The 24,093-nt window shown below is 33.5% G+C and overlaps 1 protein-coding gene across 1 annotated transcript in view; it reads left to right on the top strand.

Annotated features, from left to right (window-relative positions):
• Positions 1-24,093, top strand: part of LOC150101107 (laminin subunit alpha lam-3-like) — a 789,889-nt gene that overhangs the window by 260,434 nt on the left and 505,362 nt on the right. The window contains exons 19-20 of the mRNA XM_090402236.1: positions 13,919-14,127; positions 23,722-23,828. Of these exons, the coding sequence (XP_090258362.1) occupies positions 13,919-14,127; positions 23,722-23,828 (316 nt within the window). The remainder of the gene's footprint in view (positions 1-13,918; positions 14,128-23,721; positions 23,829-24,093) is intronic.

Here is a 24,093-nt window from a genome sequence, read left to right as displayed (position 1 = left end):
AGAATTTTAAATTATAATGATTTTTACATCAGTTTCATCTTTCTCTGAAAATAAAAAAAAAAAAATTTTTTTTTAATGTTTAACCTATATCTAACAAAACTTTTAATGCTTATTCCTAGATCTTAAATAATAATGTGATTCTTGCTTATCATTATTCATAATCTCTGAATCAGTAGTTTCAGAATCATCTCATGCTAGAGATAATTCAGAATTTACATCTTCCAATTTATTATACAGGTAACCCTCATATAATGCGGATGTAATGCTCCATAGAAATGCCTTGTTATATAAATTGCGTTATACGAGTCATAAATCACATAGAAAAAGTAGGGTTAGTTTCCGAATTTTTTTTTTTTTTTTTTAATTATAAAAACAACAATGACATATCCAACAAAAACAATATTTTTATTTAATTCAGGTAATTCATGTAAGTTAAGATAACATAAACTATGACAAATACATAGTATAAAATTATAAAAATTACAAATTGTACATAAATTTCATTGCACATAATGCATAAACGTTTTAGACAAAATAAAATAAAGTACATATTTTAATTGTCATTACTGTCTTCAGAAATAACATTTCGTAGATGTTCTTTAAGTGGCCGGAGGTCGTCACCACTTTAAATCTCTTGGACATCATTTGTATAATTCTCATTGCATACTTCGGCTGGTTTAGTCATCAAGAAGTCAGTAATAAGACTTTGCTTTCCACTATGTTGCAATTTTTTTATTAAGTTCATAATATGGCGCTAAACAAATATCCAATTGTCTCGTGAATTTTTCCAAGTGCTCCATTGAGGGATAATTGTAAAATAACTTTCTTGCCAAGTCCAATCCTTTTGCTAATTTCTTAAACTGAATTCTTTAACAGATTCATCAAAATCAGAATCTTCAGCAGAACTTTCCCTGCCATTTGGTTCGATGCATCTATTAATTGCCAGTTGCTCCTCATTTAAATCTCTTTCTCCATCAATTAATTCACTAATTTCGTTTTCAACCATATCGCAAAAGCCCTCTCCACCAAAAATGTGTGCGACGTTTATTATATGACGTAGCTCGGCATCCACTGGAGGTACGAAATTTTGTTCCATTATGGCTTCAGGCCATATTTTTTTCCAGCAAGCATTCAGCATAGAGGATTGTAATTCCTTAATGGACAGAGAAATAATTTTTACACAATTCAATATTGAAAACTCTTTCCACGCTTGAGGCAGTGTCATGTTTGGATTAGATTCCATTTTTTCCAAAATTAATTGAAATGTTCACTGAATATAATATGACTTAAATGTTGATATTATTCCTTGGTCGAGTGGTTGAATAAGTTTAGTAGTATTAGGCGGCAAAAAAGTTATTTTAATATTCGGATGGCTTAAATTTGTTGGTTGGCCTGGGGCGTTATCTAAAATTAGTAGAATTTTGAAGTCCATATTCTTTTTCTTTGTGTAACTTTCTGCATCAGGTACAAAACACTTGAAAAACCAATTTTCAAACATGCTAGTTGTAACCCATGCCTTTTTGTTGGCCCGCCAACAAAAGGCATGGGCAGGATGGACTTCTTGAGCCCTTTCATTGCATGATTTGCAGATTGGTTAATAAACATTGGTTTTGTCATGTAATCACCTGATGCATTACTACAAAACAGTAGAGTAATTCTATTTTTGGAAACTTTGAATCCAGGAGTTGATCTTTCATTTTTTGAAATATAGGTGCGTTTTGGCATTTTTTTCCAATATAGCCCAGATTTATCCGCATTGAACACCTGGTCTGCACTGAAACCACCTTCTTTTATGATTTTTAAAAGTTCTGCTGGGTATTTCTGGGCAGCTTCAACATCTGCTGATGCTAATTCTCCCTGGATTTTAAGATTATACAAAGAAAACTGCTTTTTAAAGTTTTTGAACCAACCCTTACTGGCAGAAAATCCATGCTGAGAAATTTCTTCTGAAGAATCTTGATCAAGTTCTTTTAAATGTTTATAAACTTTGAGAGTTTTTCTTAATAAGCTGTCCATCCAAAGGAATTTTCTTTTGAGTGCAATCTTCTATTCAAGTCATTAGAGATTTCTCCATTTTTTCTATTAGAATATCGCGAACACGAGCAACGCACTTTGCACTTACCATTGACCCAGCAATAAACTTTCTCAGATTTTATGTTCGTTTTGTTTGATTGTTCGAATTGTTGATTCATTTAAATTCAGAGTCCTTGCAAGAATTCCTGGTTTTTCTCCAATTATCAACCGATCCAAGATTTTAATTTTTTTTTCGAGAGAAATGAATTTCCTCTTCAATGTTGGTTTTTTCCCCTGTTGTTGTAGTTTTAGTGGCCATTACAATAAAAAATAAACTTTTACATTAAAAAAACCCCATTAAATATGTATGTAACTCACCAGAAAATAAACTGCTCTGCTTGAGAATAACACACTTATGATTTTAAATGCGCTTTCCTTGCTGAAAACAAAGACAATTTTCAACAATAAACACTTTATACAGTAAACCCTAGATGGCAAACCTATGGCACTCATGCCAGAGGTGGCATGTCTGAGAAATTTGCTGGCATGTCTGAGAAATTTGCTGGCACGTCAATGATTTACAGGTGATATCCTTTTATACGCTTATAAATTATTCAAGTTTTTTTTTAATTGTTACAATACGTACAAGGTGAATTTTGTTTTACACAAGACAGCAGCTATAAAGATGTTTTGGTGCATTATTAACAAAAGATCACACGACCCAAAGACAAAAGCAACTGACAAGTGTTGAGTTGAAATGCTAATTCTCTTCAATCGAATTCCATAACATCTGAAACTGTCATAACATTCACTATTAGTTTTAACATATTCACAACAGGGTGTCATTTATTGTTCTGATGGAACTTCTCATTACTGACTGGCTCAACTCACACAAACGTTTCAACCCTTGGTTAAATTTTATGGCTTCTTGTTTGCGTTTGAGGTGGCAGGCAAACTCACGCATCCATTATATGGCATGTTTCAATTCTTGGTAGTCTTTTATTTTAAGTTAGCCTTTGTGATCTGTCATAATGACATCGAGAATTTCAAATGCAATAAAAAAACACTTATTTCATAATTGAAAAATTGGATAATAGTTTTTAGTTAGATACTGTGTTTCGGTGCAACATATGGTTTTGCTCAAGTCTATACAGTGTAGTTTCTGTGAGAGGGGACATGTGATTTATTAGTTAGCACCGTTTTTATTCCATCTGTCTCTAATTGCATTATTTGTTGAGAATGACACAGACTGCAAAAGCCCTCTGTACAGTACCTTATTCAGTCATACAATAAAACTAAATTCGATACTTATAACTACTTGCACGATACGGGCAGACACAAATTTAACGAAGATGAATTTGATTTTTAAGTCCCGTGGTGAAAAATATGAAAAAAAAAAACAAATAAATAAAATAAAGGGTTACTAGAAATTGTAGACAGCGTTATATCGAAACCGCATTGAACAAGGGATACCACAATTTGTAGACCACGTTATATCAAAACTGCGCTGTATAAGTACCGCGTTATACGAGTGTTACCTGTACTTACAAATTTCATTTCTGTACTTCTCAAATATTTCATTTAAACAACTTGAATTATGCCCTAAATCTATAGAATCATCATTATCAGAATCAAATTCTACAGGTTTCTGCGATTCTTTATCCTTATTAACTAAATTAGAGGTATTTTCACATTCCTCTGGTTTATTTAACTCTAAGTTAACTAGCCTATGATATTCTGCTATTATTTCATCCATGTTAGAGTCAGTTTGATTATCATCACTCTTACATTGTACATTATCTGAATTATGTACCCTGGGATTGCTAAAATTTCTTGTATTAGGTTTTGATTTACCTGAATTTAAATGAGTTAAAGGCAATGGATTTGAAATCCATTGGGGGTTTCCCTGTGCAAGTTCGAATCCTGCCGACGGTGCCATTTGTTGTGTCGTCCATCCTGGCTTTGAATCCGCCATCTTGCTGGAACGTTGTTCTTATTTAAATTAATTAATTGTTGGTTGATTACTAATCAAATATAGAGAAATTTATATTTATACTGCACCACCCTATATTCAGATTAGTCTATGCAGAATAGTAGAATCAATCATCAACTAATTTAAGCAATCTCATTATTCATACAGGCTGAGTTTAAAATTAACATTTAAGGCTTCCGCAAGGTCTGATATCTTTATGAACGGTGCAATGAAAGAGAATCAGGCACACACAATATTGAAATCAATAAAACAAAACATTTAGTGCAGGGTTATAAGACAAGTACATAAACTTAACTCTGAAAACAAGATAATGCAAATAACTTAGTTCAACTGGTCATAACATTCTCATAGATTTAGACATTAGACATCCAGTTATTAAATCTATAGTTTTCCTAATAATTAAAATGGCTCACACAGTTCATTATTACAGAATCTCTCAGTAAATATTTTAACAGTTGTATTCTTTAATTTATCACTTAGTCAGCAAACACTTAATTTTTGTCATGAGGAAGTACTTCAAGGGGGTGGGGCGCAGTTTCAAGCTTCTAACTACGGCTAATCTCAGCAAAACGCCACAGTTAATGTTGGGATAAAATAGGAGGAGCCAACTCTCAAATCTTCACTCTGAAATACAATAAAATAGGATTGTTCTTACCGGGTTAAATCCTTGCACATCTGTTCACTATAGGCACACTTTAAAACTATATTTTACTTATCACTCTGAAGCAACACTATTCAAAAGAAATCTTCTCAATGATAACTGAATTATTATTCATCGCGCTTCACAAGTCTTGACACACTTGTAATAAGGCAGAATACTTATTCATATCTACTTCTATATGATAAATTCAGCTTTTCACTATCCTTCTTTAAAACGACTTTGGAATACGTAGTAATTCTAGAACTCAGTAGAATTATTCTGAATTGCCTATTAATTTCCCGGTCCTTTATTAATCCTATTACAGCACTGTAATTCCTATTACTGCAGCCCCTTACTTTACTCCGTGCTGCCTATAAACTCATTTCCCGGTCCCTTCTTAATTAATTACAGCACTATAATTCCTGATACTGCAGCCCCTTACTTTACTCCGTGCTGCCTCTAAATTTTCTCCTCGTCTACTGTACCATCCTGAGTGCTCCCTCCTTCCCTCTTATCCATACTGTCGTGAGTGGTTCTGCCCCCAGTGCTCCTTGTTTACTTTCGCTTTCTGCTTTTATACCTACATTTTCCCTGCCAAAATTGTTCTCATAGTCCAGCTCATACTAATTCTTTCTCCTGTCAAATACCATAGCTCACATTCCATGCTTGCGCTATCTATTTTTAACTCTGTCTCCATGACAACAACCAAAACAAAACATAAACAGAAGCATTACATAAGATTATACCTTTACATACAGTAATGAAATATAAAAAAAAATATTATAGTTTACATAAGATCACGCCATCATTTAGTAATAAACAAAATTCAGGGCAATTATATGAGTAATACAGTTTAAGCAAGAGACAAACAATAAACAATATTTACAAGTCTTGCTTAAGATATGGAAGATTATGTTGGATTCTGAAAGAAATATCAATAACTTTAATTTCTCTTATTTCAGAATCCAACAGTACCCTGGGATTTCTAAAATTTCTTGTATTAGGTTTTGATTTACCTGAATTTAATATTCTCTCTTGCTGTGTATTTGAATTATGAGCTTTAAAACTATTCCCCTTCCTATCAATTGATTGTGAATGAGGTGCACAAATAGTATCAGGAAAACAACCCTCATCTTTCAATATTTTATCCACATTGTCTCCTAATGTAATTAAATTTCTACTCCCTAAAAGAGTACCTTTTTAACCTATCATAGTGTACACTTATAATCTTACTAGGATTTTTGACATCTTGAATCCTAAAATTCACAGCATAAAATTTGTCTAGAATTCTATATGGACCTGAAGCTTTCCTTTCTAATTTTCCAACCCTTTTTATACTAGATTTATCATCTAACAATACTAAATCTCCTAATGCAAATGACTTATACTTTCTAAAACGATTTATATGCTGTCTAGTTTTCTGTGAACTTAATTTACTTATTTCACCTACTAATCTGTGAGTAGTGGAAAATTTATCTACTACTGTTTCCAAATATCCATTTATGTCGTATCCTGTATTAGGAATGACTGAAACAAGTTCATTCCTAATACAGGATAGCAGAATGAAAAGCAGATCTGCATGCAAATAATGCTTGAGAAAGATATGTGTCCCAATCATTCATTTAAATCTTCCTAACTTTGAGTAATGTACATAATTGTAATAACAATTCAGATGTAAAATTTGTTCCTTGATCTGAAAGTAAGGTCTGAGGAGTTCCATATCTACAAATTATCATATTCAAGAACTTTCTTGCAATAGTCTTTGCAGTTTGATCCTTCATTAAGACTGCTTCAGGAAATCTAGTTAGCATATCTATGGCTACTAGAATGTACTTATTGTCTTTTTTAGTAGTTGGCAGTGGACCTACTACATCAATAGCAACAGCCTGAAAAGGTCTAGCTGGAATTGGAAATGATTGTAGTGAGCTTTTCTTCTGAAAGGGGATCTTAATTACCACTTATGGCATGATTTGACATATGTGAGTATGTCACTCTTCATACCTTTCCAGATGTAATGATCCTTTATTCTTTCCCAAGTTCTAGAAAATCCTTGGTGTCCTGCCAAGTTAGAATCATGGAAAGTGTACATAATCCAAGGAATCATTTGAGTTGGTGCCAATATTTTTACTTTCAACCTTCCTTCCTTCTTCCATTTGTCTAGATAAGAGTAATCCATCTTTAAATATAAGTTTTCCAGGTTTAAACGTGTATCCAGTTGAGTTTCACCCTTCAGTACTGCTTCATAAATAGTTTTGAGTATTGGATCATCTTTCTGAGTTTGGACAATCTCATCCTTTTCCCAAATTTGTGAACTAGGTTCCTTATTTTTTAGAGTCTCAATATTAAACACTTGATCATTATCATCAGTGTGTTTAAAAACTTCAGGAGACTGCTCTAATTTTCCATTGTCACCTGATGTCCTGTCCAAACAGCATTCTACTCCACACAAGGACACTGTACCATCAGCAAAATTACATGCAAAAGCATGACGTTTCAGAAAATCAATTCCAAATATTACTTGTACATTTGGATTAGAGGATTCTGGAAGAACTATTAATGGATGACAAACTTTCAAAGGAATACAAGGAATTGAAATAAAAGCATCTATTTGCTTATTAGCTGAAATTTCTGATTCAAATATACTCTTCAGTTTAATTGGATAACTTAAAATTAAAATATCATTTGGAATTAGAGTTTTAATTTTATTAAACAAACTGTCAGAAATGAGTGAAATATGTTCACCTGTGTCAAGTAAGATTTCACAAGCACATTTTCAATAAATCCTTGTGAACTGTCAAAGGATTATCTCTATTAGCATAAGGAGCTAATGATACATCGAACTCTCTTTCAGGGTTTGAGCTGTCTTTAGCTTTACCCATGTCTAATGAGTAGTTTGACATTTCTGTCCTTGCCAGTATGATATTGGAGTAATAATTATTTCCAGATTTTCCTTTATTCTCTGATTTCTTATGTTGAAAACAAGATTTATCCTTAACGTAACGTCTTTAGCAAAATGACCAGGTCTATTGCATCTAAAGCATTTTGGAACATATCTCCTTTGAGATCTTTTATTCCTGTCAATACCATTAGATTTACAAAAGAAAGATTGATTTTCTGTAAGATTCTTGGATATTGTTAAATCAGATATCATCTTAAACAGAAGTTTCTGTCCTTTTACTATTGGTCTCTGTTGTCTTTCTATTTCTTCACTAAGAAATGTTTTCAGTTCCTCTAATTTTCCCAAATCATGTGATTGTACCTTGCACTCAGATCTGGAACATTTTCTGTTAGATTTACAGAAATTTCTTTAGACTGTTTCTTTTTCTTAGCACCTTTTAATTTTTGAAGCTTCCCTTCTCTCACTTTATCTGTAGCCACAATGTTAGGAGAATGAGTTTCATTATACTGAAAAGAGTCTATTTGTTTATTATTTGTGGAATGAAATATATCTCTAAGTCTCTCTCTCTCTTCCTTTTCCCTAACAAGTTGAAAACACTGTTCAAGATCTTTATCTTGTATGCTGTCTCTTTCAAATTATCTTTAAGGCCAAGCCTAAATTGATTAAACAGCAACCATTCTAAAGAGGATCTCTCTTCAGATGAAACATTAAATTTATGAGCAATGCTCCAAAGTCTGTGATAATACTCTGAAACAGACTCCCTATCACCTTGGATGCACTGATGAATTTTTCAAATGTTAGTCCCTAATTCTCTTACACTTGAAAATTCTGATATTAGCAAAGCGGATGTGTTTAAGAATGTTTTGGCTTTGCCCAATAATTTATTACGAAGTATAATTAACAAATGAAAATCTGACCATTTTCCTAAATCTCAAATTTTTTCTGCATATCTAAAAAATGTTTCTATGCTTTCACTACTATCTCCTGAGAAAGAAGGTATTACTAAAGTTGGATTAATTAACCTTAAAAATTCCTCATATTTAACTAAAGAAATGTCACAACTAGAATTACTATCTCCTGTAGCCATTTTACTTTAGTCAAGATTTACTTTCTGTAGTCTAAAATAAAGTTAAGTCACAAACCAATCCTGTTGACTGCGCCGTTTGTTTTGATATAAGATTATTTGAATTTAACCCTGTTAAGAGAAGATCTCTGTTCGACTGCACCATTTGTTTAGATAGGATAATATTATTAATTTTTATTCAATCTATCTTCATTTTTATGAGATTTTCTCTATAACAATTATTTCTATTTCTGAGTGCATTTATATATGCACAAGGGTTCATTCCGATTGGTGCAATGACTTTTTTACTGTTTCTTTCAGAATCCAAAAAATTCACTGACTCAAGACCAAAATACAAAACTTAGACATTTAATAAAACAAAAACTATATATATATATATATATATATATATATATATATATATATATATATATATATACTAGGGGGCTCCACACCCTAATGCCTATGGCACCCAACCGCCTGTGTTCCAGACTGGTAGACCGGTTCTCCTTGAATTCTGATGACTCGAATTTTGAAGACTCGACACTTTCACTACTCCGATGACTCAAATTTTGAAGACTCGACATTCAGGGTAGCCCCTGAGTTTTGAAACTCAGGAGCTACCCTGACTGACTTGTCTGTTTGTTTACTTGGGAAATGGAGTAAAAACCAGGTTTATATTTAAAATAACTTGGTATCTTTAACATATATTATACCCAAGGTAAAAAATTTTCTACATCTATCTCTCATCCTGAGATTTTTATTTAATAAGGTCAAAGCACCTTATGGTAACTTGTGTTGGTAAAATATTTATAAGCTCTGTATTACTTAAAACTTAGTATTTCTTAGCCCACTGATGAGACCTCAATAAAGGTCAAAACTGGTCTGGGTAGTGGCCCCTTCCCTTTAATACATAGCATCATACATTTCCTCCAGGAGATGTGCTTTGCATTAAGGGTAAATATTAAGAATAGTGATCAGAGCTTATTCTACCTTTACCATGAGTTGCCTTCGACTTGCACTACGTGCAAGGTCAGCTTGACTTGCAACACTTGCAGGCGCAAACTTGACTGACTTGTCTGTTTGCTTACTTGGGAAATGGAGTAAAAAACAAACCAGGTTTATATTTAAAATAACTTGGCATCTTTAACATGTAATATACCCAAGATAAAAAAAAAAAATTTCTACTTCAGTTGTTTTCTTCAGCCATATTTGTTTAGTGTTAGTTCCTGTGTGCACATATAATTATTTTTATGTTCTCTGAAGATGGTAATGTAACATTACCGAAATATAGGAAGTATTAATTAAAGTTTTTTTAATTAATATTATAGTATTCATTGTCTTTCCCTAAAATCTGACAGTTATGTGAACTAGAAATTAGCAGTTTAGCATCTTTTCATAATTTTTTCTTTTGATTTCCTTGACAGGAGGAATAATTTCACACAAATTCCAGAAATAGTTATGCATATTATCCAATATTTCAAACAACAGTCTACTGTTTGGTTGTATTTCATTCTAATTTCACAACATAAATAATAAAATACTGCTACGGTAACTATAAGTCACTCCTAGTGGAAAGCTAAGTATCCAAGCTCTTACTCCTCACTGTGCAAGCCATTTGTCAATGAATCTACCTATTTTGCAGTACATGGATAGTTGACTTTAAAATTAGCACGTACTGTTGTGCCACTCCATATGTGTCATATCTGTCATAAACAGTTAGAAATGGCTACGATTTCATTAGGTAATCATGTTCCCAACAAAAGTTTTCTATTATGCAATGAAGAGAACTGCCTAAAGAGAACTATAGATATACTTTTTGAATGTTTAGGTCACCACAGTGTATACATGCTGAATGTTGAAGTTTGATTAGTCTGCAGCAGCCAACTCTCTGCTGCTTACACTTTTGTGTTGTTGTTTGTTAGTAGCCATAGAAATATCCCCTAGTCAACAGGCATTTAACCTTCAGAGAAGATAGAACCAACATTGCCACAAGTAAGAGTGTAGCAGTCACACTCCTTAAAGGAAAGACTAAGTCTCTGTGGTGCTAGGCATCATTGGATGTAGAATAAGTTTCATCACCTGATATGATGCCACCACTGGTGTTATTATTGGAACCTTGAAGTGTCCTCCCTCCCCCAAAAAGTTTGGATTCCAGAGCAAAGACCGTTTAAATTTTAGATTAGATCAACTGGCAAATAATCTTACTGATGCTATTTTCACTCATATTGATGTTTAGTGATAAGAATATACACCTAATGCTATTAATTAACTAACAAAATTTTTGTAGCTAAGATCACTGAGGCAATATTTTGCCTAGATCACAAAGGCATCTTCATGGGCACATAGATAATCACTAAGCATGTGCATACAGGCAGACAACTAATTATAAAATGCAGGCTTTTACAGTTCTAATTGGTGTCTTCAGTAGGTGTGGTGGTAGTGGTGGTGGAGTCTTGCTTAATTCTAGTAGCAATCCATAATTCCGTAAACTAATTACCAGTCTTGCTTAAGGTCCCAAAATGATAAGTTCCAAGATTTTTGATTGATGTGACACAGATGAATTTGTTTAAGTTTGGAAAATGTTGTAGTGTTGTGTCATATTACAGACATAGTTCTTCAAGTCTGTCCTAAATATGTCCATCACCTGCACTGCAGTAATTCTGGAGTGACAGACCATGAATCAATGCAGATCATCAGATCCAATGAGGATGGGACTCTCTCTCTTATATGAAAACTGATTTAAATCATAGAAGCTATTTCTGAAATCCGCTACAGCACCATACAGCTTTTAACTTATTTAGTAATCATTACTCACTTTATCCCAGTTACCTATTCTTTGACTCTAGATCTCAAAGGTGAAATTTGTGCATATGTTCCTTCTGATATCCTGTGTCAGAGAATGTATACAACTTAGAATCTCCCATATTTGTTCTTTGGCTGAGATTCTTTTGTTCCTTATTTTATCAGATTTTTTTGCTATCTTTATTGGTTTTTTTTGATGTCACCAACCATTCCAAACTTTTTGATTGCCTTTCCTTAAATGCTGATTTTTCACTGTCCAACATTACTTCCAAGTCATCTTCCTCATAGCTTTTAATTTTCATGTTTCAACTGAGGTGACTTTCCTTTTCTGGCTAAACTTGATTCATCAGATAGAAATACCAAGTCATTTGCTGTTACCAATGATTTTTTACACAAATTGATCACATGCCTAATAATTCTAACCCCTGTACACATACTTTTGATCTCTCTCTCTTAACAGTATACCTAGGATGCTTTTTGTTCTCTAAAGCAATTCAGATCATAATACAGTGTTGATTTCTTCTTCCATGGAACACTTGCACAGCCACTCTTATCTGTATGTCTGTCTGTCTGTCTGTCTTTAGTGTGTAACTTCTCCACTGGGTAAAAGCCTCTCCTATTGCAGGAGGATTCGGTATATTTCTCCCATGGTGATCCATTCCATCTTAGGAGAGTGTAAAAAATTTTCTGGATGAATGTATAGAGGTGAAAGACAATCACAAACATCCATGTCCTAGATGGATTTCAAACCCACAGCCTCTTGTCTGGAAAGTGGATACGCTAACCACTCATCCAACCAGGCCAGCTTATATATTTATAGTCTGGCATTATAAGAGTGCTGAATGGAATGAACTTTGATTTTTCTGCATAATTTCCTTGGCTGGATTATTGTTTTTAGTCTTCTGATCTATGCATTTGTACTGAGATCATCATCAAAATAATTCTTATTGATTTGAAAACTTCACTTCCCATTTCAATTTAAATTCTCATCTCTTATTTAAGCTTTGATTCTCCAAGAAGCATGCCAGGAGAAGAATCAAGTATATTCCAAATGACTTTCTGAGATATCTCCATCATCCTTTTCTCTCTACACTAATGCCCAAAATAGTTGCAGGCAAATAATCAATGGCTGATTTTGAAGAGGTTAAAGGCAACAAATTTGCATCATGTTTAACCACCATACCAGCCTTGATGTGTATATATGTCCATAATTACATGGATGTAAAGTCATGAACTCAATATAACCTTTGGATATTATAGAAATAATATGGATACAAAGCATATATTTTGATATTTATTTGTGTGACTGTTTGGTGGTTAAATGCTAGATCATGTTTTCTAATCTCATGTAAACTATTGGCATAATCTATTCCAAAAATATGTTAAAAAAAAGAGAATAAAAAAAGCAAATCTTCTGACTTCATACATCTCCTTTGTTTTAATTAAGTTGTAGTAAATATCCAAATGGCCATTCCAAATATGCTCATTCAGTATCTCCCTTTGATTTTTCATCAAAAAGAGATCAGAAGCATCTTGTACAAATCACGTAGTATTTTTGGTATTTCTAGTAAATAGTATTTTTATTTTAAATAGTTCTCTTTAAGCCTTTATTTATTGTCTTGTTCATTTTCTAGGCATACTTATCACAGAAAAAAAAGTGATGCTTTGTTTGTTAAGATTTGAAACATTCAGATTTATTTCCAATTATGTTTTAACAATTGTGTCAGACTCTTGTTTCTGACCACTTACCTACACACTTCACTGTTGTGTCATAGGTCTTGGGACCTTTCTCTTTTGTGATTGATAATAAAAACAACAAAAGATGCCTTCATCATTGTCACAAATAAGTGTCAAAAATTCACTCTAGATTCTGTATCCATCCTCTTCCTATCTCTGCTTATTCTTACAGCAAGACAAGCTATATCTAGAGACTGATTTTAAGGAATTCAAACTGAATTTTAAGGAAGCCAATACTAAATCAGCATTAGTTTCTCTGGTATTATCTCAGTGGTGCTCAAGGAATTGCTTGATCATTATGCGATATCATACCAGTCTGTGGAATTTGTTTTTTGTAGCTCATACAACTGTTATACTTAAGATTTTTACAGAGATTAGACTAACTTGTTCATATAATAATAAAAAAAGTGATTTTTTTAAAATTCAACCATGGTAATCAGATCTTCCTTATTTTTATTTAATTAATTAAGTTATTTTTTAATATAATGCTGCAGCAGTGCCTTTATTTTGAAGAGTCACTATATTTATTTATTTTATTTTTTCCTTTTTCAGTCAGTTCAAAAAATCTTACAGGAAGTTAATATGGGAACTATCAGTTAATTTTATTTCTGATTACACCCTAATATGAATCGACATGCTAGATACATGCAATGTATGTCAGGGAGATCTTTATTAAGAATATGAACTTCTCATTTTCCTTCTATCTATAATCCCCCCCCCTCCTTGCCATATCCTTAATCAATTTTACTACTTTTGTTAACATTGCAGATGCTCAGAAGGATATTTTGGCAACCCAAGGTTCCCAGGAGGCTATTGTCAGCCCTGTGATTGTAGTGGCAATGTTGATACGTCCATTCCAGGATGGTGTGATTGGCTTACTGGTCAATGTCTGAGATGCATTGGTAACACTGGTGGTTGGAACTGTGGTGAATGCTTGCCTAATCACTATGGAAGTGCTCAACATCATACATGCAGAGGTAAGTTTTCATTAGTAGATTTTAAACCGAAAACTCATAGCTAACTTCACCACATGCTCCCTGGGCTGAATCAGTCAATATTTTCTTTAGGGTTTACCAGTGAGTCTGCAGGGTTTGATTCTTGTCCTTCAACTTTTTCATTTTTTTATTATTTCTATACTTGAGCCTACAGTTCAACTCTGAAAGCAGCCCAACTTCAATATTTTTTAAAACTTTCTTACGTGATTATCTTTTCAATGTGATGCTTAATTTTATCCTGCTGAAAACTAAATCACGATCACCTGTTTCAAACTCCTCTGTATACCCTTGCATCCTGAAGTAGCATAAAGATATTGCTATTATCAATATCATAGAAACATAATAACTACTTCCTCAACTTCAAGTGGTCTAACTTATAACTTCAAAATAGAAAACACTGAACTAAATTACAACTCAAACTTGCACACAGATTCGTACTCCAGAATATCTCATATATAACTTAACTTCTTAATAACCATTTAATTCATTAAGAGGCTTTGGATATCCTTATAACCAAAATAAAAATCTCTAATTTACAAAAAGTAACACCCAAACATATACAACATAAAATCAATATAGCTTAAACAGATGGCAGTATATTATTATTATTGGTTGAAACCTCCAGGGAGTCAAAAACTCACTGAGAGAGAGAGAAGGAGAGAGGCTATAAATCACCAAAACCAGCTGTCGTACTCTCCCTTAAATTCATTCATACTAGATGCACTCACTACCCCCCCTAAAGGCAAAACTATTCCACTCACTCACTGTTCTCTGAGAAAAACCTAGCTCTTACCCCTTTCTTGACTGTGAATAAACTTACTGTATTTGCTGGCATATAAGACGCACTTTTTTTCTTTGAAAATAGGTCTGAAAAACATGGTGTGTCTTATATGCCGATACTCAGTTTTTTATTATTTTAATTTCTGGAAATTTTCTCTGTTCCGAGTTATGCGATTTCTTTGTTGCTTCCTTGCGGTGTGTGTGTGAGCATTCCAGTTACGTAGAGCAGTGTTTCTCAAACTTCAGACATCCGCGTTCATATGATTGGTGCAGTATTAACAAAAGATCGTGCTACCAAATGACAAAGACAGGCTGACAGTTGAGTTGAAATGCTAATTCACTTCAACCGAATTCCTTATATAATATCTGAAACACATTCATTATATATTTCTTCGTTTTAACATGTTCACTCAAACAAAACCATATGTTGCACCGGCAACATATGGTTTTGCTTGAGTCATACAGCATTTTCTGTGGGAGGGGGACATGCGATTCATTAATTAGTGCTGTTTTTATCCCAGTTGTCTCTAATTGCACTTTTTGTGGAGAAACATATTGCACAGCCTGCAGCTCTGTACTTTATTCAGTGATACAATAGGAACGTTTTACGATCTCGAACTTCACGGATACATTGAATTTTATTCTATGTGTTAATGATGCATAGCCGAAAACTGCCATGGACCCCATGAAGACCTTTCATGTACCTCCGGGGGGGTATGTGTACCACACTTTGAGAAACACTGACGTCGAGTTCAGTGGATGCGCATGCGCTGTCATCGACGATCACAGCCGTGTCCTGTTAGTTTAAACTTTCCAATTGTTGTCGCAGTTGTGAACGGTGATAAATTTCTGCCGTTAAATTTTCTCTAAGTTTCTTGGCAAATTATGGCTGAAAAATGTCGGCATTGTTACAGTATTGCATACAAGTTACGTGTGATTGCATATGCTAAAGAACATGGAAACAGGGCTGCAGAGAGGCATTTTGGACCACCCCCAACTGAGAAAATGATAAGAACTTGGCGGAATCAGGAAGAGGATTTAAAAAAAGCAACTCACAGTAAACATAACCTATGAAGTGGAACTGCAAAATGGCCAGAACTTGAGGCAGAACTGAATACTTGGATTTTAGACCACAGAAAAACAGGACTTTCATTATCTACAAAAATGATTATTCATCAAGCAAAAATGATAGCCACTAACAGAGGGATCGCCAACTTTACTGGATCAGCATAATGGTGTTCAAGATTCATGAAGAGAAATCAGCTATGTATGCGGACTAAAACAAAAATATCACAAAAGATGCCAGCTGAATATGAAGAAAAAATGATTGAATTTCTCGATTTGTCATTAACGCAAGGAAACGAGAAAATTTTGAATTGCCAAATAGGAAACATGGACGAGGTTCTGCTGACTTTTGATGTGCCCTCAAAGAAAACTGTAGATTCCAAGGGCACTAAAAGTGTTACTATTAAAACTTTGGAGCACAAAAAAACTCACTACACGGTTGTTTTATTCTTCTGTGCTGATGGGACAAAATTGCCGCCACTATTGATTTTTAAAACGAAGACGTTATCCAAAAACTGCGTAAAGGAGTGTTTGTGCATGTTCACACAAAAGGCTGGATGGATGGATGGAGGAGGAATGAAGTTATGGATAGATAAAATTTGGTTTAGGCACCCTGGTGGACCGTTGAAGAAGCCTGCCATGTTAGTATGGGATCAGTTTCATTCTCACAGAACAGACGATGTTACAAATAAACTCAAGGAATTGAAAACTCAGTTAGCTGTAATTCCAGGAGGTCTAACTAGTGAGCTTCAACCTTTAGATGTCTGTATTAATAAACCATTTAAAGGATTTACGAAGGAGAAGTGGAACAGCTGGATGCAGTCTTCAGATTTTGAGGTTATGCCATCAGGAAGAAGGAAGAGGCCTAGCATTTCGCAAGTTTTTGAGTGGGGTCAAAGCTGCATGGGATGCTGTGAAAACTGAGACAGTGGTTAAATCATTTAGGAAGTGTGGAATTAGTAATGCACTGGATGGTACAGAAGACAATTTGTTGTATGAGGACTCAGATTCTAATTTAGAAGAGGTTTCAAGTGTCTCTTCATTTAGCTCTGGAGATGAATTTCTGGGTTTTGACGATTAAAAGGTGGTTACTCTTTCTTAGTTAGATTAGGTATTTGTTGAAAGTAGACTTAGTTATTACTTTATATTTGAAATACTGTAAATTCATTATAATATTCAATGATAAAGTTTTTTCCCTAAAAAATGTGTACAAAAAAGGGGGTGCGTCCTATACACCATGGATGCTCCCATGTTCTCTCCTCACCTTCCATGTAATGAAAAATTTCATCAGATGATATACTATAAAACCCATTCAGAAATTTATAGATTTCTATCATATCATTCCTCTTTCTTCTGCTAGCCAGAGTCTGTAATCCACATACTTGCAATCTGTTCATAATCTAAATCCCATAATCCTGATATAAGCTCTGTAACTCTTCTTTCTCCCCTTGGAATCCAAACGATCAAATCTGCACACAATAATCCAGATGCAGTCTTATCAATACCTTATAAAGAAGCAAATTGACTTCTTTATCCTTACATGTCAAGGTTCGCTTCAACACTTCAACTTCACTATTATCCTCTGAATTGTATTTGCAATTTTGCTATGTGACCTTTGAACTTCAAATTCGTATTCACCATTACGTCAAGATCCCTAGCCTCATCAGTTTCTTAGCATAACTTTACACTTACTAACATGAAACTGATAGCCATTTTCCTTTGCCCAAATTTCCAGCCTATTCAAATCATTTTGTAAGTGCTGGATATTAGTAGCGTCTCTGATTTCCCTGCCTATCTTTGCATCATCAGCAAACAATTGTACATCTCCTCTTAGACCCTTCCTAATGTCACTAATGTATAAATTGAACAATAATGGCTCAAGGACTGAATCCTGAGGTATGTACACCAATGGTCAACTTAAATCTGCCAGATTCACACCACCGTATACCGCTTTTTGATATCTGCCTGTCAACCATCCACTGATCCAAGTCAAGAGTTTATATTCGAATCCCATATTCTCCAGTTTCTTCAAATTAGTTTACAACACAAAAATAATAAGAAAATAATTAAAGATTTATTTAACTTACTTGCTGATATTTCACTGGCAAAATACCCAACATCTTCAGAGCACAAAAACAGTTTGTCACACTATTCAAACAGCAGTAGGATCAGTTGAAAAAATTGTAATGGACAAGACAAGGAACTGAAGTCCTAATTGGCATAATCTGTTGTTAGATAAAGAGAGTATTCATTTGATCTTAAAATGATTATCTCTCAAATTTTTGGTAAATTGATTGATACAGCCATACTTGTTGAGGTTTGGATAATGTTTTAAAGCTGATACTGATTCCAAGAATGCCTCTCTAACTTATGACTTCTGTGTAGCACTTTGTTTTTTTTTCCATTTGATTCTGTGTGAAAAGGGGGGGGGGTGTATCCAAGGCATGGTCTTCTAGTCCCAACTTGCCATAACGATGGTGCCAAATATATTATTTATATTCTCTGAGGTGGATGTCAGCAATTCTTCCTGTCTATCCATATTTTTTCACTTGGTTATACTATAAATTAAAGATACCAAGAAATTATATACTTGGTTTAATCCTTTATCCAAGTGTAAGCAAACAAGTTTGCAGCAACTGCCTTTTGGGAACTCGTATATGAAAATATGACTTCTGCATTACTTCTACCTTAGTATCACCTCTGGGTCTGGCTCCCACTGACAAGACCTCAATAAAAGTCGAAACCGGTCTGAGTAGTGACTCTTCCCATAATGCATAGCATTATACATACCTATAAGGATATGTGCTTTGCATTATGGGATACTGAGGCAACCGATGTGAAGTCATTAGCTTCTATATACGAGTTGCCCTAGTCCTGATTATATTTCAGGTGCAAACTTTGTTTGCTTACTCTTGGATAAAGGATTAAACCAAGTATATAATTTCTTGGTATCTTTAATTTACTGTCTATCCATAGTAAGCTAGGTCACAAGTATAGGCACTTCATATACTCCTGGGTATGATAAAGGAGAGAGTTTGCCCTTAAGTAAGCAAATAAGAGATGCCATTTTGCTTTATGGTTTTAAGCGTGGTGAGGAGCTGATATGAAGTGCTTTGGATATCTTTTATTTGCCCTGAAATGATATTCAGAGCAATTAATAAATATCAACTGCTTACCCACTTCTCTGCATTCCTTAAAAGGTCTTGTGGTGGCCTTTGACCAGTTTTCTAGCTTTGAGCACTAAGTGACTCCCATCTATTTATTGGATATCATCTGATGCAGTATGGTCCTCACACACCAGTTCTCATCAGATAGTCCTGTTGTAGGCTTTTCTGGAAGCTTCAATTCTCGGAAGATTGGTCACTGCAGGCACACCATCCATCCATCTCATCGACGGTCTACCCCTTCCTCTTTTTTCAATAACTTTACCTTCTATTACTGTTTTGAAAAGTCCTTCTTCCATTCTTTCAGTATATTCAAAGTATTTCAACTTCTGTCAGTATCCTTAAAGAGCCTCAATTTTTTCTATTGATCCTTTCACCCAGCTGTTTGTCTGCCTTTCAGTATATGATATCCTCAACAACCTTCTGTAACACCACATCTCAAAAGCAGCTATCTTTTATTATTATTATTTTAATATCAAATATTAATATTTTAATATCTTGTCTTTCTCAAATTAGATATATTGGATATATTATTTTAGATACATTAGATTTTTTATTTTATTTTATTGCATTACATATTAATAGCATTAAATTCTAATTATTATTATTTTATAATAAGATAAGATATTAGTAATTAGCAATCATTTATTTTAATATCTCACTTTATTATACCTAATCAATATGTTCATAGATTGTTTTGTATATTACATATATATCATTTTTTTTATATTGTAAAATTATCATCATCATCATCATCAAATTCCTGATATATACCCTCAGAGAGTGTACAGGATAATTATAATTGATCTGTTACCTTTCAAGATTCCAATATTATCAAATCTTATTCTGTATTTTAAGGTGCTTTTACTGTATAAATCCATCTACATCTTGGTCTTCCTCATTTTTTATCACCAGACAAAGAACACTTGTTTTGCTAATCTTTCCTCTCCTGTTCTGTTTAAGTGACCATACAACTTGAGATTAGCTCTATAACACATTCTTGAATGCTGACAATGTCAAGTTCTTTCCTATTATCCTCATTTTTAATGTGATACTGCCATTGATGCCATCTGTTCACTCCACTAATCTTTCTCATAACTCTCATATCAGGGGTCTACAGTCTTTGATCTGGTGTTTTATTTCTAACCCTGTTCTCAGATCCATAAGTTAATATTGGTTTGAACATCATCTTGTATACAGCTAATTTTGTGTTTTGACTAATTTCTTTCTTATTCCATATAAATTTATTCAACAGACTTTCTACCATACCAGCTTTTACTAATTCTGTTGTCTATTTCTATATTTAATTTGCTATTTTCACTAAAACTACAAATTTTATTCAAAAGGTAAGAGAAACAACAAATGTGATTTGCTGAAAACAAGTAAGTATCTTGGTTTACTTGTTCTATAGATTCACCATTCAGGATATAGTTGATGTTTTCCTCGTTTCTGCCTATTTTCATTGTCTTTCAATTTCTGTTGCTGATTTTCATACCAAATTTATTACAACAGTTATTCAATTTAGTCAAGTAATCTTGCAGACTTGTATTGGATGTTATACTGGAAGTATAACATCATCTGCATAAATTAGAGCTAAGATTAACATCACCAATTTTGATATCACATTTAATACTGCTTTCCTTCATAATGTGATTAATATAGATAATGAATAATAGTGGAGATAATATGCATCCTTGTCACACGCCTGATTTTACCTCAAACCATCTTCCTGTACCTCCATCAAGTCTAACTGCTGACTTACAACTTAATAAGAGCAATACATATAGACTATGTATTACTTGATATAATGTCCTATGAACACCATGCAACTGTAGTGTTTTGAAGAGCTTTCCTCAATTATCTTGGCACCTTGTCATATTCCTTTTCCAGATCAACAAAACTTAAATGCAAATTCTTGTTATATTCCCAAGATTTCTCAACTATTTTTCTTAAAGTGAAAACCTTGTCACACACCTGATTTTACCTCAAACCATCTTCCTGTACCCCCATCAAGTGTAACTGCTGACTTACAGCTTAATAAGAGCAATATATAAAGACTATGTATTACTTGATATAATGTCCCATTTACACCATGTAACTGTAGTGGTTACATGAAAAGCTTACCTCAATTATCTTGGCACCTTGTCATATTCCTTTTCCAGATCAACAAAACTTAAATATAAATTCTTGTTATATTCCCAAGATTTCTCAACTATTTTTCTTAGTGAAAACCTGATCATGACAACCTCTATTTGGCCTGAATCCAGCTTATTCTTCACCAAGCTTCCCTTCCACAATTTTTCTTAGCTGTATCTCAAGTATATTTGCATAAATCTTACCAGGAACACTCAATAGGGAAATACCTCTCATTCAATTTTCTTTAACTTTTTATAGGTGGTGCTATTAGAGCTCTACACCAGTTTTCTGGAATTCAACCCTCTGATCAGGCGTTTTGAGTTATGCAATGTAGCCAATGTAAAACTTTCATAACTCCATATTTGAGCATTTCTGGTTGAATATCATCTACTACAGCTGCCCTACCGCATATTAGGTTTTTGTTGGATTTTTTCTACTTCAAGTATTGATATATATTCTTGTTGAGTGTTTTCTAACACAATGCTGTCACTGCTTGTTTCATTTAGCATCTTTCAAAGTAAATACTCCAGACATCTAGAATATCTTTGACTTTGATTTTCATGTCACGTTTATCATCTGATTCCTTTTAAAGTATATTTTCCTCCATTTCTAAGCTTTTTCAATAGCCTCCAGATTATTTTGCCTCCTTCCTGATTCATATGTTTTACGTTCTTACCAAAGTGTTCCCATGACTTTTGTTAAGCTAGTTTTCTCTGGTCTCGAAGAGCACAAGCTGACTTACTTAAAGGAACTTTGAAATGCTTTTAACTTCCCAAGTCCATCATGGAGTTCAGATTTTTCTGTCCTTACAATCTCATCACAGGCTTCTCTGACTGAAACAATCAATGTTTTCTTCTGGATTTGCTGCTGAATCTCCAAGATTGGGTTCTTGTTTTCAGACTCATTTTTCTGAAACAAGAATTATGGAAATTTTAAAGAGTGCAGGCAAGAAGATCTTATCTTCATTATGCTAAAACCAGTAATGTGCAGAAATTATGATTTTCAGTTATGCCAAAAATAATATCAAACATATAACAGTTAAGAATATGCAATGTTGATTTCCTGAATTTTAAATTCTATTTAAAACTTTAACTGTGTTTCTTGATTGTTTTGGCATAAGGGAGATGATATATATCTTACATGTTTCTTGTTTATTGAATTTCAAAATGCTAATTGTTATCTGATTATATGAAAGGTTGTAGAGGTATATGTACATTATTATTAATGCTTTGGGGTAGATAATCCAGAAAGCCTGCTCTAGAAATGAAACACCCATTAAATTTCAAGTTCCATGTTTAGGCATTGACTTCAGGTGTCTGATAAGCAGGGTGATTAGCAGAATTAAAGACATTCACAAACATCGATATCCACAACAGGATTATAATCAATGGCTTGTTTGGAAAGTGTAAACATAATCCAGTTTGTCAAACATGCTGGCCAAATTGTATGTAATTGTACATTAAGTTCAAATTATCTATAGCATGTATTGTAAATATATATCTTTCACTTTTTTTTTTTTTTTTTTTTTTTTTTTATCAAGCATGTATTTCAGTTCTCTGTTCCATATCATGTACACTGCTTTTGACTAAAAATTGCTGAACCTCAAGTTTTGACTATCAGTCATTCAAGGTTCAGAAAGGCTAGACTTGAAAATTTTTGATAAATTCAACTCCAGTCAGTGCTCTCAAAGAGTAAAATTAAACTTTTGCTACTGAATAATAAGGAAATGTTCATCTTGTTGTTTACGTTCATATATTAGTTTTGGTTTTGTAACACGCATATCAGCTAGCGATGTGCCTGCTATTGATATTATTATTATTATTATTATTATTATTGTCAAAATGAAATGGAAATTTTGATGTGCTTACTAGATTCTGATAATTGTGTTACTTTCAATCCTATTATTGTAATTTAAAATTATCAAGTGCTGTGTTTTGAAAAGACATTCTTGTTATGCTAATGGAGACAACGCGTCAGCTATTATACTTAACTTCTCACTTGCCATTTACATGGAATGCACTTGCTCATCGCGGAGATGGATGGGTGATTGTAAGCTGACAGAGAAAGCATTCAGTATCAGGGTAACGAGAAAAACGAGAGAGTTGATGGAAGTTTAAGAATGCAGACCAGAGAAATTTTGTGCTTAGGAAGTTTTTAAGTTTTACATGACAGTGGGGAGAATATTAATAGAAGATTCTGGAAAGGAATCGTAGAACTGTGAGTCTTTAAGCTGGAGGAGTTAAGACTATCAACAAGTATCTAGTAAATAAAAGAAGATATTGCAGTTTACCCTGTTTATTTTTTTCTAAAAGAACAAAAACAGAACATTCATTCATAGACTTGTTACTGCTATTGATTCTTTTGAAAAATAATAGTCAGTGTTTATAAAATTATAGTTGTTTTTAAATTTAGTTAAATTTATTTTTTGCAGATTGTGACTGCAGCCCTCATGGTTCTTTAAGTTCTCAATGTGATAAGACAACTGGACAATGTCTCTGCAAAAGTAATTATATAGGACGCACTTGTGATCGATGTTCAGTAAGTGGATTTATATTAATTTTTAAATTTTCCATCAGCCACTTACCAAGTCAGTAGGTTATTTTCCAATTCCATATTCTCCAATTTATGCAACAGCCTTTCATGTGGTATCCTATCATTTGTCTTAGCAAAGTTAAACAGTATAATAGTGTATCCATTCCCTTTATCTAACTCATCTGTAGCATTATTATAAAATAGAAGCAAATTGTTCAAACATGACCTCCCTTTAGTAGGTTTATGCTATTTTTTGGAAAGTATAGTTTGT

The sequence above is a fragment of the Typopeltis vanoorti genome, chromosome 12 (assembly GCF_054136105.1).
Source record: "Typopeltis vanoorti isolate ZY-2024b chromosome 12, IOZ_Tvanoo_1.0, whole genome shotgun sequence".
Taxonomy (NCBI): domain Eukaryota; kingdom Metazoa; phylum Arthropoda; class Arachnida; order Uropygi; family Thelyphonidae; genus Typopeltis; species Typopeltis vanoorti.
This window is presented reverse-complemented; position numbering and strand designations above follow the sequence as displayed.